General features: G+C 42.6%; 1 protein-coding gene across 19 annotated transcripts in view; it reads right to left on the reverse strand.

Annotated features, from left to right (window-relative positions):
• Positions 1 to 2088: 2088 nt before the first annotated feature.
• Positions 2089 to 15119, reverse strand: part of celf2 (cugbp, Elav-like family member 2) — a 925307-nt gene continuing 912276 nt past the window's right edge. For 9 of the 19 annotated variants that reach the window (XM_038811867.1, XM_038811866.1, XM_038811859.1 and 6 more), the window contains 6 exons: positions 14951 to 15067; positions 13166 to 13363; positions 11416 to 11478; positions 8162 to 8305; positions 6280 to 6450; positions 2089 to 4869 (listed from right to left, as the gene is read on the reverse strand). In XM_038811867.1, the coding sequence (XP_038667795.1) occupies positions 6323 to 6450; positions 8162 to 8305; positions 11416 to 11478; positions 13166 to 13363; positions 14951 to 15067 (650 nt within the window). In that variant the 3' untranslated portion in view covers positions 2089 to 4869; positions 6280 to 6322. The remainder of the gene's footprint in view (positions 4870 to 6279; positions 6451 to 8161; positions 8306 to 11415; positions 11479 to 13165; positions 13364 to 14950; positions 15068 to 15119) is intronic. The other 10 variants (XM_038811863.1, XM_038811874.1, XM_038811872.1 and 7 more) reach the window with 7 other exon arrangements.

Raw genomic sequence — 15119 nt, forward strand, 5'->3', positions numbered from 1 at the left:
CTAAATGCCAGTGTCCTGCAATCTGCGCTGGTTCAGAGAATCTGCCAAACAAACGTCACTCCACAGATGTCAGTGAAAATTTTAGAGCATTTTTAAAAAAAGGATTCTCCTCACTGAGACCTTTAAATAGATTATTATGTCACAAGTCTAGTTAGAAATGGAAGATCTTCCCCCACTGTTGATTATTAAACATGAATGACAATTAAGCGAGTTGAAACAATTACATTTCACATTCAAAGAAATATATGTTGTTGCGTTTGGCACTTTCCTCAGGCCCTTATTATGTACGCTAATCTCCGCTAATTCACACCAATTTTAAACTCGGGCAGATGAGCATTGAATCAGGGCGTATTCTGACTTAAGTGAACGGAAGACATTTTCAGGGGCAACAATTGAGCTGACCCCCGCAGAGGTCAGGGCTCAGTCTAGATCAGCGATCACTGTAATGTTACACTGACTTAACCAACCTCCTTTCTGACAGTCCACTTTAATATCAGAGAAAGGATAAAAGCGTTCTGTAGAAGAGCCATATGGACTTGAAACATTAACTTTTTTCTCTCTCCACAGATGCTACCAGACCTGCTGAGTTGGTCCAGCATTTTCTGTGTTTATGTCGTGTTACCAGCATCTGCAGTATTTTGCTTTTATTTAAAAGTGTTTAACTGGGTAGTCTCTCAGTGTAACTACGTTTGGAGGATTGGTTGTGGATGTCACCAACACTTGGCCCTGAATTTAAACACTGATGGCAAGAGATCCACCTAAGTGAGGTCTGTACGTTATCAGGAATTCTGACTGCAGTGGACAATGCACAAGGTTTGAGCACAGGTTCTGATACTTGCTTTGAGCCCACTTGTGGCGCCGGGCTCCGCTGGATGTGCGGTGCATTTACTCTCAGGCTGGGCGAGCTGCCTCTCAGAAGCCACAGTCTCCCACTCTAGAGAGGAAAGAAAGAACTGAAACACCTTTGGCTTGACAACACAGAGCAGCAAGCAGAAACGACAGCCGCAAAAGAGGAACTCTGCATTCTGCACAAAGCGCGTCACAAAGCTGGGAGAACAGAGGGACCCTGAAGGAAATGGATGAATGCAGCAAACACCCTTGTATTAATAACCTTTCACAGCAGCTGGAATCACCGACTCTCCTCTGGAACTTTGCAATGAGCTAAGGAGGGGAGAGAACTATTTTACAAACACCACCCCCCCCTTCCCACTCGTACAATCCAGGTATTTTGCCTCTCCCTGGACATGGCTGGGGTGAGAAGACAGTGTGTTTAAATTGTGATGCTCCAGCCATCGTGATTGTGGGACCGTCTACAGGAGCAACTCTCCACCTTCCAACATTCATAGAATGGCAACTTGCACCCATTGGGAAAGGTTTCATCTATGGCTTTCTTACCACCTCCTAAAGTTGCCCACGGATAGTGCCTAACCTCGGTGATCATTGGCTGTGTAACCATTCTTCACACTCCCTGATCCAAGGATTGTTGAGGCAAATAAACATTTCTGAGGCCATATGGGTTGAGAACAGCTAGCTTAGCGGAGAGCGGAAACACAACTATCCCAATTAGCTCAGCACTACTGCATTTATCAACACAGCCACCATAGGGGCGGGGTGGTGTTTTCAGCCCGCATCCACAATCTTCTGTTCCCCAAAAGCCTCATTTTTATCCTTTAGGCTTTGATTTGACTTAACCCTTAATGCATCAGAAATAAAAAAAAAAGTTTAATTTAGCAACATTCATATCATAGCATCTTACGGACCCAATTCTGGTTTATTTATTATTTTGCCTCCGAATCTAAAGCTGACATGCTGTGCTTTTCAGAGTGTGGGTCCTGGGGCACAGGAAAAGGCATCGGGTAACAGTATATAATAGCTGTATTTGTCCAAAAAAAAGGAGAGAAACGGAAAGAAAGAACCAAGAACAGTTAAATACTGAACTAAAATAGGAAATGAAGAAACAGAAGTAGCTGGTAAGATTGGCAGTGTCTCGTCTACACAACAGAGAGAAGAAACGAAAAAGGACGTGGAACAGTGAGGTTTGCTGAACAACAGTGAACATCACCAACGGTACACAAAGAGAGACGAGTATTAGGAAAAATGGTTTAATATTTGAGACAGAAGCAAAAACTGCATCACACAATAACATACACTACAAAAATAAGTCCAACTGTTCCACAGTTATGTTCACAATGAAGACAAAGAATCAGGAAAAAACTTGGATTTCAACAGCAAAAAGCAAACCCCTATTTTTTTTAAACTAATACAGTTATCCCACTGTACGTGGATGAATACTGCTAGTCCTAATACCTTATGTAACTGCACAATACATAATTGAAGAGAAACTTACCCATTTTTTTGACAAAAATTCTTGACATTTAAGCAGATGCAAAGAAATGAGGAAAGCAAGCCAAAGTTCTTTTTTAGTTTTTTTGTGTAAATTCTTAAAATGAAATAATCGCCACTTCTCTCTGCACCAACTAGAAATTAAACTCAAAATCAGTCATCACTGGGCCCACACACAGGTAAGGCGCAGAAATATCCATTTTTTAATTTCCAGTATAAAAAAATTTCCACTGGTACAAAATGCATAATTACAATCAAGTTGTAGAAATACGAAAGCCCACATTTTTTTTTTTTTTTTGAGTGTGTTTGTGTTGTGTTGACTTTTTTCCCTTCAAAAAGACTTCCATCACATAGAGGCAAAACGTACCAAAAAAAGAATTACAGCACTCACATAGGCTTGCAGTTCCCCCACTCATTTTGCATTAACTTTGGCTTTTCTCAAACAAATACTTAAAACTATATATTTTTTTCTTTAAATCTTAATCTCTAAATGATAATAATAGTCTACAAACACCAGATCTCACATCACAGGAGCACGAAACACTTGTCTTGTGTGACATTTTCCAAAAAATGCAATGAAGCTACAACTTTTTTTCCTCTTTTTTTTTACTTTTAAGATTAAAAAAAACCCAGAAACAATGTGTTGGATTTGGGGGTGGGGGGAGGGGGACGGGTTGGTAGGTAGGGTGGGGTTTGGTGGTGACGGAAATGAATTCATAGCAAGGGAAGGCCAGAAATAAACACCCAAGGCAATGGAAGCCGAACTGATTCAAACTGCTCCCAGTCCTCAAAGCAGAGAAATATTGGCCTGTTAACAGTTAGTGCTTTATTACATACTGAGTGCATGCACAGAGGAATGACAAATGTCTTTTGCTATGGTTAGAAAGTCATAGAACACAGCTAAGGCTGCTTAATTATTAATTAGTTATTTTTTTTTTAAAAAACAGTTCTAAACATTCCTGCCTTGGGGTGCTTTTTTTAATTTTGTGTTTTTTTTAATGTTTTATTTATTTTTTTTATTTCACAACTATAAGAAAAAAAAGCTCTGTGAGGGTTGTTTGCACAGCATCTCTATGAATGGCGAGGTTGGGAAACATGGAGCGCTTTTACAAAGAGAAATAACAAACAATGAACAATCTCAGGCAACAAGACCACAGCTTTAGCAATTTAACAAACCTTTTTTTTCTCTCTAGTTTTAATCTATAATATTTTTCGTAAATTTTTTTCAAACATGAGAGAATTCTTACAAAACACTCAAGTAACAAAATGCCCATGTTATCAAATTACGTCTCACAAATAACAGAATTAAGCGCGAGGCAGGAAGTACCCTTTATTTTGCTTTTGTAATTTTGGCACTAATTCCACTGATTTAAATTGCTGTTTTTCTTCTTTTCCAAAAGAAAAAAAAAGCCAATCTCACATTTTGCTGAACAAAGAATACATCAAACTGTTAATCTCACAATGAAAAGTAACAAACAAAATCGGACATCAAAACGTTTCACACGGAAAGCACAAGACTTTTTTTGTCCTGGAATTGTATACTTTTCCCTCCCCTTTTCACTCTATGATTTAAGATTATTTTGGCCACCAAAAGAATCTTTTGTCAAGTGAACCAAAAAAAAAGTCTGCCATCTTACGAAACACTTAATTAGATAACCTTAAAAATCGCGATGACACCAAAACTTAACCCACACAGTTACCAACGTGACGAAGTTTACACTTACTGCTTTTTTATCTTCTCCAATACATTTAAACAGTATAAAATATAGGTCATTTAATGTGCATTTACCACAGATTGTCTAGGTGTGAATCAGTTCAGCAAAAGGTGACACAAATAGGTAGTCTTTCCCCAAACATGGGTCATCTTTTTCTTTTAATTATTATCTTAAACTAGTCTACAAAAAAAGTGGTTTTTATCTTTTCTATATATATCGATGAGAAAGTGAGCCACTTAAATGGCCTTATCAAAACTTTACACTGCCTGAAAAATGTAAAAACTATTACAGAGCTCTTGATAATATCCGACCAGTTTCAGCAACTGATCAGAAGTAGTCTGCTTCATTGAGAAACCAACATTCTGCACTCTGGCCACATATTGCTATTGCTTTTCTGAGTGGCCAGCCAGAACGCCAATCCCTGTATAATACTTTCAAGTTTGTTTCATGAAAAAAAAAAGAAACATTTTCGCCACAGGTTTTTTTTTCCCTTCTCTCTCTCATATAATTTTTTTTTTTCTTGCTTTGCTTTCTTAAAATAATTTTTTTTTCTCTTTCTCAGTCTTAACACGAATGCAGCTACGCTTTTCACATTGTTCTCTTTAGAATTCAGAGCTACGCGAGGTCACATGCAAAAAATCTCGAAAAGTCAAACTAGGTCAAGGGGTCAAGTAGGAGGACCAAGTGTGATGTGAGGTCAGAAAGACATCAGAAACAATGACGGGACGATGAGCTTTTTTTTTTTTTGAAATTTTTTTTGACGCCACAGGGACATGCTAGGCAAACGATGAACTAACGAGCATGAAGATGTCTAGGGGAAAAAAAACAAGGAAGAGTCAAAAGTTACACAGAATCTACGCAGCAGGAACAAAATCATTCTCATGGTTGCAGAACAATGCAAATCTCAGTAATTAGAATCTATGAGCCATTCACATAAATTTGCATTTTTTTTTAATAACACTGTTAAACAAAAAAAAAGCAACAGCAACAAATAAACATCCAAAAGAATCCATCAGTACTTTAAGAGAGATAAGAGATGGATTGGTTTTGGGACAGATATACAGATTTGTAATTAAACAGGTATACAAACGAAGAAAAATAAAGTCACAAGATTAAAAAAAACTCGAATTCGACTAGGTAATGGAAGCTATGAGTAATGAAATACCACACAAATAAAGGTACAAAACACAGGAGAAGCATGAATGTTGCAAGGTTGTGATTTGTGTGTGTTTAACTGCAAGGATAAACTCGTTCCCACTTAGTACTTTTTAAGACTACATCACAAAGCAGGCTCTAACTATTGTAGAGAATGAGTTATCTCAGGTATCCAATAAATTAACTATAGGTACTTAATAAATAACTTCCATTTTTCTGAGGCAGTAAAAATTTGTATAAAAATAGAGCAGCTTTTTTTACAAATAAAATGTACAGGCCTGTGGCTTTTCTTCTTTTCATATTTGATGTATCCTTTAGTAAATGTTGCCATTTAACCTTCTCTTTTACCTTCCCTTGCCCCCTCCCGAAAAAAAAGAGCCCCATGTGGTGGTAGAAACAGATCTCAAAGGCTTTTGTTTACCCAAAAAAAAAAGACCAATGCGATCTGATCGCAGAAAACTGATTATCTAACTCGTGATCGCGTCCTAATAGATAAATTCACATTGAAGTGAGAAAGATAGGAAGAGGGAGAGAGAGAGAGAGAGAGAGAGGGAGGGAGGTGGTGGTGGGGAGGGGGGGGGGGGGGGGGGGGGGGGAAGAGAGAGAGAGAGAGAGAAATAAAATTAAAATAAAGGAAAACGTTAGTGCTTCACTTGGCATCACTTTCAAACTAGACCACCACGTCATTAACCCGTAAACTGCTGGTGCCTTTCTAATCTATGTTAACTGGGTCCGTTAAACTTAATAAAGCATCTGGTGCCCCATAATCATATGGGCCCATTTGGCACCAGTGGCTGAGTTAAATTGCACATTTCGGTTATTTTTTAAAATCTTTTTAAGACATCCTTTTTTTTTTTGCAAAATTCGATTTTTCTTTTACGGAACAAAGCAAAAATTAAATACTGTAAATACAATAAGATTTAAGATACTAAATGTAACGGGAATGGGAGGAAAACGGGTGGGTGGGGGGGGCCGGGAGGGAAATGAAAGTGTAATGTTAAAAAATTGTCTCTCGATGAATATTGGCAATGATCCTCCTCAGCCACGGCTGGTTCACGGGACTTACCCTAACAAAGCTAAAGTAACAGCATTAACCTCCCATACTAGACTCAGTACGGCTTGCTGTCATTCTTGGATCGCTTCAGCTGAACCTTTAAGCGTTTCATTCCAATCTGAAAACCATTCATAGCCTGGATGGCAGCTTGAGCGGAGACTGGATTGTCGTAGCTTACAAAACCTGCGAGGAGGGGCAACGGGAGTGGGGGTGGGGGGGGGGGGAAGAAAAGGGAAAAACATTTAACATTCTCACAACAAAAAAAAAAGACTTCACGTTTACGAAGCTACCTCTGCTATCTCGGGATGGTGCTGGAAATTGTTGCCAAGTACAGTTTGTTACTTTGAAGGCACATCGACTCTTGCCATACATGCTGGGGCTGCCAACTCTGGCTGAGCATTTTCCTGGATGTTTCATCACATGATCTCCCGCGTCCAACTTCCTGATACCGCCACATGTCTGCCACTGGCCGCGTGACATGTCCATTATCTCGGCCGACATGGTGCCAATTGGAGATGTGTTCACGCTCTTCATTGGCTGACTGAATAATTGTCAACTGTCAGGCAAAACCGCCCACCTTCCCCACCTTGAATATATTTTTTTAAAATTTAGAAAACCACGTGGTCAAAGAAAATGGGGAAAAAAAAAAAGAATTAATGGCCCTAAGCTTTTCTCCAGGATTGATTAAAGGAGTGACTAGGAAATAATAGTCAATCCGGGACAGTTGGCAACTCTACAAAAAGCCCAAGGTCTGCAAATCATGAGGTTTTAGGTCAAGGTTTAACTTATCATCAGTGGAACACCGACCACACTCTCGTGATCCCATAATCCAGGATTTCATGGAGCACTCGTTTTTCTTGGTGTTCTATCTTTCTAAGAGTTAGAAATCAGGGCAGGCTCTCCCCAGTCATTATACAACTACCCGAGTTAAGAAACTTCAACTGCTCCAAACGACATTGCCATGTTAGGATCTGGGGACAAATATTTAACTTCACCATAATTCCGGGCATTTTAAACTGTAATTATCTCAAAGGTCTGATTGGGATGAAAGAGGTCAGACCTACAACTACAGAGCACCTTTCATGACCCCAGGATGTCCCTAACAACTGCTGAAGTACTTTATAAAAGTGCTGTCACTGTTGCAACGTAGGAAGTACGGCAGCCAATTCGTGTACAACATGCTCCCATAGAACAGCAAATGTGATAAAGAGTATAAGGTGGGAAACTGAGGGATATAAATTGGTCAGGAGAAGAGGAAAAATTCCTCTGCTCTTCCAGAAAATAGTGCTGTGGGCCCATAATGGGGGGCAGATGGAGCCTCAGATTGATGTCTCAGACGCATTTCTTCGGCTCTGCACTGGGGCATCAGGCCCGGAAAGCTTTGGAGTGCGGTTTATACCCATGAACCTCTGGCTCAGGGATCAGAGTGCAATACTGAGCCATAGTTGAGGGCAATTTTGATTCCCTGTTAGCCTGCACCAAGTGGCCATTGTCCACACATGACCATGGAGAATGACAGGATACAAAGTTATTGGATGGTGCGACAGCTCCTGGCATTGACAGTGTTTGGTTGCCGGCTCATGATGGGGAGAGCATGAGCTGACATTCCCTCTCCAACCGAGGGGAGCTCAGGGCATTGGGAGCTGTCTACCATTGCTAGCTGAGAAGGTAACTCAAAACACAACAGAATGAAACATGTGGCCACTTGGTCTGTAACAATGAGTTCTTCCACAATCATTAGCAGGAGCATTATGCAAAACATTCCAGCTTTAGTTGTAATTAATGGATCCACTTTATGGGCCAATACAGCATGTGTGTACACATGATCAGAATATCAGACACCAACCCAGACCTCATTTTTGGGACTAGGTGAAACCCATTCACACATTCTTACCAAAGCACTTGCTAAGATTGGTCTGTTTATCAATGAAGACTTTAGCAGACACAACATTTCCAAACGGCATAAACATCTGTAGGATATCCTGATCTCCAAACTCTTGGGGAAGGTGGTAAATAAACAGATTTGCACCTTCTGGGCCTGAGGATGAGATTTAACACAATGTAAATCAAACACAAAAACGAAGTTCCACATATTGAAATTGCATTTTATTTCTGAAGCTAGACTAGACAAAGTTCTGGAAATGCAAGCCATCAGCAGCCACATTGCCCGGCTGATAAGAAGGTAGGTGCAGGATCAGCTCCCAGTCAAAACTTCACAAACTGGGAAAGTTTTGCCACTTTTCGTCCGAAAGACTTACTGCAAGAAGGCAGCAGGAGTCAGTAAGGGGGGGGGGGGGGGGGGCAGCTGGAATATCTGTTTGGTCTCAACCCCTCTGACAACGGACAACCTTGGGAAGGTTTCCAAGCCACCCCACCGCCACACCCAGAAGGAAGTGAATTTGTTGCTGATCTGAGCAACTGTGCTAAATACTCTATTACAGAGCCCGTTACAACAGGCTAGGTAGGATACAGGTGACAGCCCGGAGAAGATTCTCACGAGCAGCACTGATATCCGTAGAACTTCATCAGAGGGCGACACTGGCCAAAATCCTGTGGAGGTTTATGGATCTCGCCCACTGGCTGGAGAGCTGGTTAGGGCGCTGCATTGCTTCTTTTACAGGGTTAAGCCCAAGCCCATTACATCCTGTTTTACTCACGCACTTGAGAGGCCAGCAGCCTTCAGATCAAGGACCTTTGGGGTGTAGTTCCTGTTTGGGAGCCCCCCCCCCCCCCCCCCCGGAGCCTGCAAGCGACCCTGCATGGGTTAGGTTGGTGTGCTCTCTGATTGGGCAGGACGAGATCTTAATGCTCAGTTAACAGCCTCAATTGGCAGCGGGGTGGGAAGGTTGTTCAGGGACCTCCCCATCAAGGACACATTTGGGGTAAATGCAGGAACAGGGGAGGGCACAGGATTCTGCCCATTGGTAATGAGCTTTCTACAGGCCGGGGGAAGGCGACTCATTTTATGTTAAACTTAAACCTCCCAAACAGTGGTGGGAACGTTGAGACTTTCAGGTAATAATTCATGCAAGTGAATGATTGGTTTTAATTAGGTGACGAGTTTGGCTGACCCAAGTGCGCAAAGCATTAACATATCCCACACACTGATTAAAGCGTCTCAGCATTTAGCCAATGCACACAACCCATTTATTTTGAGGATGCTGGAGGTTAATAGAGTGTGTGCTGTGAGTTAGAAGTTGATTTGAGACCCTGTTTAGTTTTAAAGTGGCAACAAAAATGACACAATGGGAGACATTTATAGGAAAAAAAACCGAACAGACCCAGCTAAATTGGCATTGTATAATATTGATAATCTTCATTATTAAATATCAAGAGCGATCATTACTCATTTAACCCCAATAACAATAGCTTTTCTTGAATTCACTCTAATTTCTTTCATCAACAATCTAACACCAATTATTTCAATATTTGGATATCACTATTATGGTCACCCATTAGCAAACCATCATTAGCACTCTCCAATACGTTAGCCCCAGTACTTTTTTTAATCCTTTCTTATTCCAGCTGCCTCTTTACTATGTGGGATCAATTAAATGCCTTTGACTTCCATGGCACGGAGACTCGGGATTGCCACATAGGTGGTTGTCCCTTGTTACACTGGATAAACAGCCCCCTTGGTTTGAGCAGTGGTAGTTCTATTCATTATGGTCAGATGCTCAGAATACAAAGCTGCTGGAATGCTGTAACATTCATTAGCTTCTACAATATCCTTGATTTTCAGCATTGCACAGGCCTTTCCTTGGAGGAGGAGATTAGACTGAGATGCCAGGGTCTCTGCATGAATCCCCATGGTGCTGGCTAGTTTGAGAATGAATCCAGAGGAACTCGTAAAGATTTGTTACCTTTGGAAAAGGGATTCTCATCGAAAATTACTGGCAAACCATTTTAAGCTAAGGATCCCATGCATTTTGGTAAATGTATCTGGCTGGCATCTGTAAAAGCTGAAAGACTCTCTCTACTTCTCAGCAGCTAGTCGAACCTCCCCCCCTCAGCCTTGCACCATTTCACTGGCACTACTGCCCTGCTCTCCAAACACCACGGATCCCATTTCCAGTCAACCTATTTTGAAATCCTCGTGTTCAAAACGCTCTACAGTCTTGCTCAAGAAGCAACTACCCTTTCCCAAACCCCCACCGCAACCTTAGCGAGGAACACAGGAAACGGAGGAGCCATTTAGTCCATTGGGTCTTTTGTGTCACTCAGTTAATCACAGTTGATCTGTGACCTAACCTCAATACCTGTCTTTGCCCTGTATCACTTGATGTCTTTAATCAACAAAAATACGTCAATTACAGATTAAAATGCATCTGGTTTCAATTGCCATTTGCAAAAGACAGTCCCAAACTTCCATCACTCTTTGTGGGGAGAAGTCTTTCATCATTACATTCCTGAAAGGTCTGGCTGTATTTTTAGAATCTGCTGCCCGCCCCCCACAACCCAACCCCTGTCCTAAATTCCCCAACCAGCAGAGATAGCTTATTTCTATCTGTTCCCTTTGCTATCTTGAAAACTTGGCTTAAACCACCCATGAGGCTTTCTAAATTCCGAGGAATCCCACCCCAGTTTGTGTAGCTGATCTTCATGGAATGCTGGTATCTTGCTGGTAAACCAATGCTGCACTCGCTCCCAAGGCCTTTCTGAGTTGTGGGGTCTGGAACTGCTCAAAGTAACTCCAGTTATGTTCTAAACAAGGATTTGGATAGCTGAAGCATGACTTCTAACCTGTTGTATTCAATCCTCTGGATATTATGGACCAACAAACCAATATCTTTTTGGAAGACCTATGTACATGGACATTTCTCTGGACCTACACTGCTCATGTTTTTGGCCATTTAGCAAAGACCCTGTTCTATCCTTTGGAACTCTGAAGTGGATAGCCTCACATTTTCCTGCACTAAAATGTATTTACCAATGCCCATTTACTTATTCCGGGGGGGGGGGGGGGGGGGGGGGGGGGGGTGTATCCACTTCTCGACGTCCCCACCGCTCTATTGATAGTCAGTGTTTATGGGACCCTGCTCTCTGGAACTCTCTTCTCAAACCTCTCCACCTGTACTACCCTGCCCCTTTCCTGTTCGTAAAGGCCTCTAACAAACCATTCTCTGCCACTGTGCCGTTACTCCCTACCTGTGCCTCCAGCTTGCTGCCCAGTGTTGGGTTCTGCTCTGCAAAGTGCTGTGAGCCATCTTTCTGTACGTGAGAGGAGCACAACAGAAATCTATGCAGCCTTTGAATACTAAAGCCTACCATTAACACCAACATATCTGTTCACTAGTAACTTGACACTAATAGCTTTATGTACCAATTTACTACTAAAAATGTTCATTACCAACTTAGCATCAGTAACATTTATTATTAATGCAATACAAATACCCTTAAGTAATACCAGTAGTTTTAATTGGCAATTTAACACTTGCATTGTTTAGAATTAATCACCTACTGTACTCATTAATATTGCTCATTGACTTTTTAATAGAAATAATTTCTGTTCCAATTTCATTACTAATTTAATTTTCATTACCAATATCTTTCAATGCTGATTTATCAATAGCAGTCGAGGCCAATACATCAATACAAGCAGCAATGTATTCCATTGCAAACTGTGCTCATTACCAATTTGCACCCATGTGACTGTAAGACACTTTCGTGAGAAAAATAATGGATGAGCCATCTAGGTGAGGAGCTAATCGCGTTCATCGCTGAATTCCAATAGGTCAGGGCTGAACTTTAACCCTATCAAGGGGATAAACTGTCAAGCCCGTCCCATTCGTAAAAGGCGTGGATAAAACAGCTGACAAGGCAGCTGAGAAACACAAGTACGACCATCGACAGATCAGCAATCCCACCAATGGCTTGTACAAGTGGCGACTTAAACTTGGCGACTCACCCAGGATTGCACTATTTTGTGAATCTAGCTCGTGTGAATATATTCATTACGAACCTGACACCAATTCCTTTCATTATCAAGTTACAACCATGAACTGTGATCAGCAACCTTTTAAAAATTCATCTGCAATTCAACACCCAAACTTTTAATTGTCAATTTAATGTGGGTTGATTCCATTCCCAAAAGTCATTACCAGGTTCACACAATGATGGAGGGAGGTTGGGATGGGGGTGGGTGGGGGAGGTGGGGGGAGGGGAAAGGAGGAGGGGAAAGGAGGGGAATTAGACATCCGACAGGGGGGGGGGGGGGGGGGGGGGGGTGACAGACAGCTGCCTGTAGATAAATCCCCTTGGGATCTTCTTTCCCGTGGCGGTGAATGAGATGGAGAACCCAATGGGACATAAAACAATTGCCAAACCCTCCCAGCCTATTTTGCCTCCCCTCATGTTGCATTGTGCCCAAATTATGTTTTCTCAAATTACCACACAGGCACTTTTCCAGTAATTTTAATGGTGGTCTATTATCAAGAGCAGCAGATTTTATATCTGACAAAAAAAAAATTAATATTGAAACATCACCAAAGAGGATGAGATTGTTATCAATCAGGGAGTTTGTTAACCCATAAGCTGCTGCCAAGGCAACCACATTGGTGAACGGACAGCTTTCCCATCTTATTAGCACTCCATTAATGGATGCATTGGGAGTCAATTGTATCTGATGGGCAATGAAGCTTCAAACCAGTTTATAGAATCATAGGCCGAGGCCATTCAGCCCATCCTGTCCTGTGCTGGTTCTTTGTCCCACTCCACTGCCCTTTCCCCATAGCCCAGCAAATGATTCCCTTTCGAGCACCGACCTAATTAAACGCTTCAGTGTCTTGGAATCCGCTCTTGGTTTCACTGGATGCCTTGCACCAGTTGGGTGAAAACCCTACAATCTAAGTGTCAACCAGCAAAGTAGATGATAGAGGCGGGGGGAACAAGCACTCACCCTCCTTCTGGCTGCCTGCAGCACTCTGCTGCTGAAGCAGGCTCTGACTGTACAGTGTGGGCAGGGCAGCGGCTGCATACTGCTGGATCCCTGAGTAAGCCTGGGTCAGTGCGTCCATGGTGCCACCCGATCCATTCGTCAAGCCGGTCGCTCCGAGTCCGCCGTTAAGCGCCGCCATACCTGAGAGCATTTGAGCAACTTTACATCAAACCAACAATAGAGAGAAAAAATTGCACTCATTCAATAGTTCCTGACAAAGAGGGCTATCCTCTCACATTTCCAAATAAGACTTCTCGCTCTTTAACCGATTGTCATGCAGCATGCAGGCGTCATGCAGCTGAGCTGGGATTCTTACTGGGTGGCAATGGGGATGGATGATGTTCACAACCTGTTTGTCACCAATTGCGTTCTGCAGTTACTCAATCCTTGTATTTGCCGACATTTATCAGAAGCACAATTTGAAATGCAGCCCGAGCTTGGACAGTAGCAAATGAAATATATTTGTCCCGAATTCATTAAAAAGAAACCTCATCAGTTGCCTCCCCATTACACCTCTGACAAAGGTGTAATAGGAGCCAACAGTTATTTAGCTTCCATTCGATCTTGTGGCCTTTCCTTAGCATTGTGCAGGTTTGTCCTGACCCTGATCAAGATGGCCCGCTTCCTCGGCCTCTCTCAGTGCTGACTGCTCTTTAACTTGCTGCCAAATTGATGCGGGCGAATTGGGAATAGGAATTTGTTTTTAATTTCTTCATATATCTGCTTTGTAATATTTTGTAATGTTACAATTTTAGCATGGACAGTTCACCTAACCTGCACAACTTTGGACTGTGGGAGGAAACCGGAGCACCCGCAGGAAACCCACACTGACACGGGCAGAAAGTGCAAACTCCACACAGTCACCCGAGGCCAGAAATGAGGCTGGAATTGAACCCGGGATCCCTGGAGCTGTGAGGCAGCAGTGCTAACCACTGAGCCACCGTGCCACCCCGCAGCATGAATAGGCCATTTGGCCCCTCAAGCCTGCTCCACTCAATAAAAGCACGGCCAATTGGATTGTGGCCTCAACGTGACTTCCCCATCCACCCCCCAGAACTCTCGACTCCCTTGTGGACCAAAAATATGTCAATCACAGCCCTTCCCCGAGGGGAACCTAGATCTTCGAGGACATAAAGTGTCTGGATACGGAGATTAGGAAGAATTTATTCTCTCGGAGGACGGTGAGCCTTTGGAAATCTCATCCCAGAGAGCAGAGGAGGTCAAGTCACTGAATTTATTCCAGGCTGAGATGGACAGATTTTGGAACGAAAGGGCAGGCAAAGTACGTGGGAAATAGGCAAGAAAGTAGGGTCAAGGCCACAATCAGATCAGCCACGATCTTACTGAAATGGCAGAGCAGGTCAGGGAGCAGGCAGCACCTACTCCTTATCCTATTGCTTATGTTTTTAATGTGAACTGGCAACACTTTCCCGCTGGGAGAGAGAGGGAGATGTCATGAATGGAATGAATGACAAAGAGATAACGCTTACAGACCTCGAAGATTTAAAAAAAGTAACCGCCCCTCGCATGATGCATCACGCACGTGGCAGTCGAAAGCTGACAACAGGTGAAAACATCAAGGCGAATTTCTGAAATGAATCCCTCTGACCAGCAGATGGCATAGTGCACCAAGTACAAACCACAGACTCCTTTTCCTTGTGCACCCACCTCCCCATGCACCCTCCCCCCCTGCCCACCCTCCACCACCCCACCCTCCAATCACCTCCATCTAGTGTTGTACTGTACCTGCCAGTGCATTAATGTTATTTAACCCAACAGTGGCTCCGGCAAGCCCCTGGAGCGTTCCCAGGGAGGTCAAGGAATTCATGGCAGCACCAGTGCCAGAATTTGTTGTTCCGGCTACTGGAGGTGTGGAAGACATACATGAGAAAGAAGAAAAGAAAATATTACGACC

The sequence above is a fragment of the Scyliorhinus canicula genome, chromosome 11 (genome assembly GCF_902713615.1).
Source record: "Scyliorhinus canicula chromosome 11, sScyCan1.1, whole genome shotgun sequence".
In the NCBI taxonomy this organism is placed as follows: Eukaryota; Metazoa; Chordata; class Chondrichthyes; order Carcharhiniformes; family Scyliorhinidae; genus Scyliorhinus; species Scyliorhinus canicula.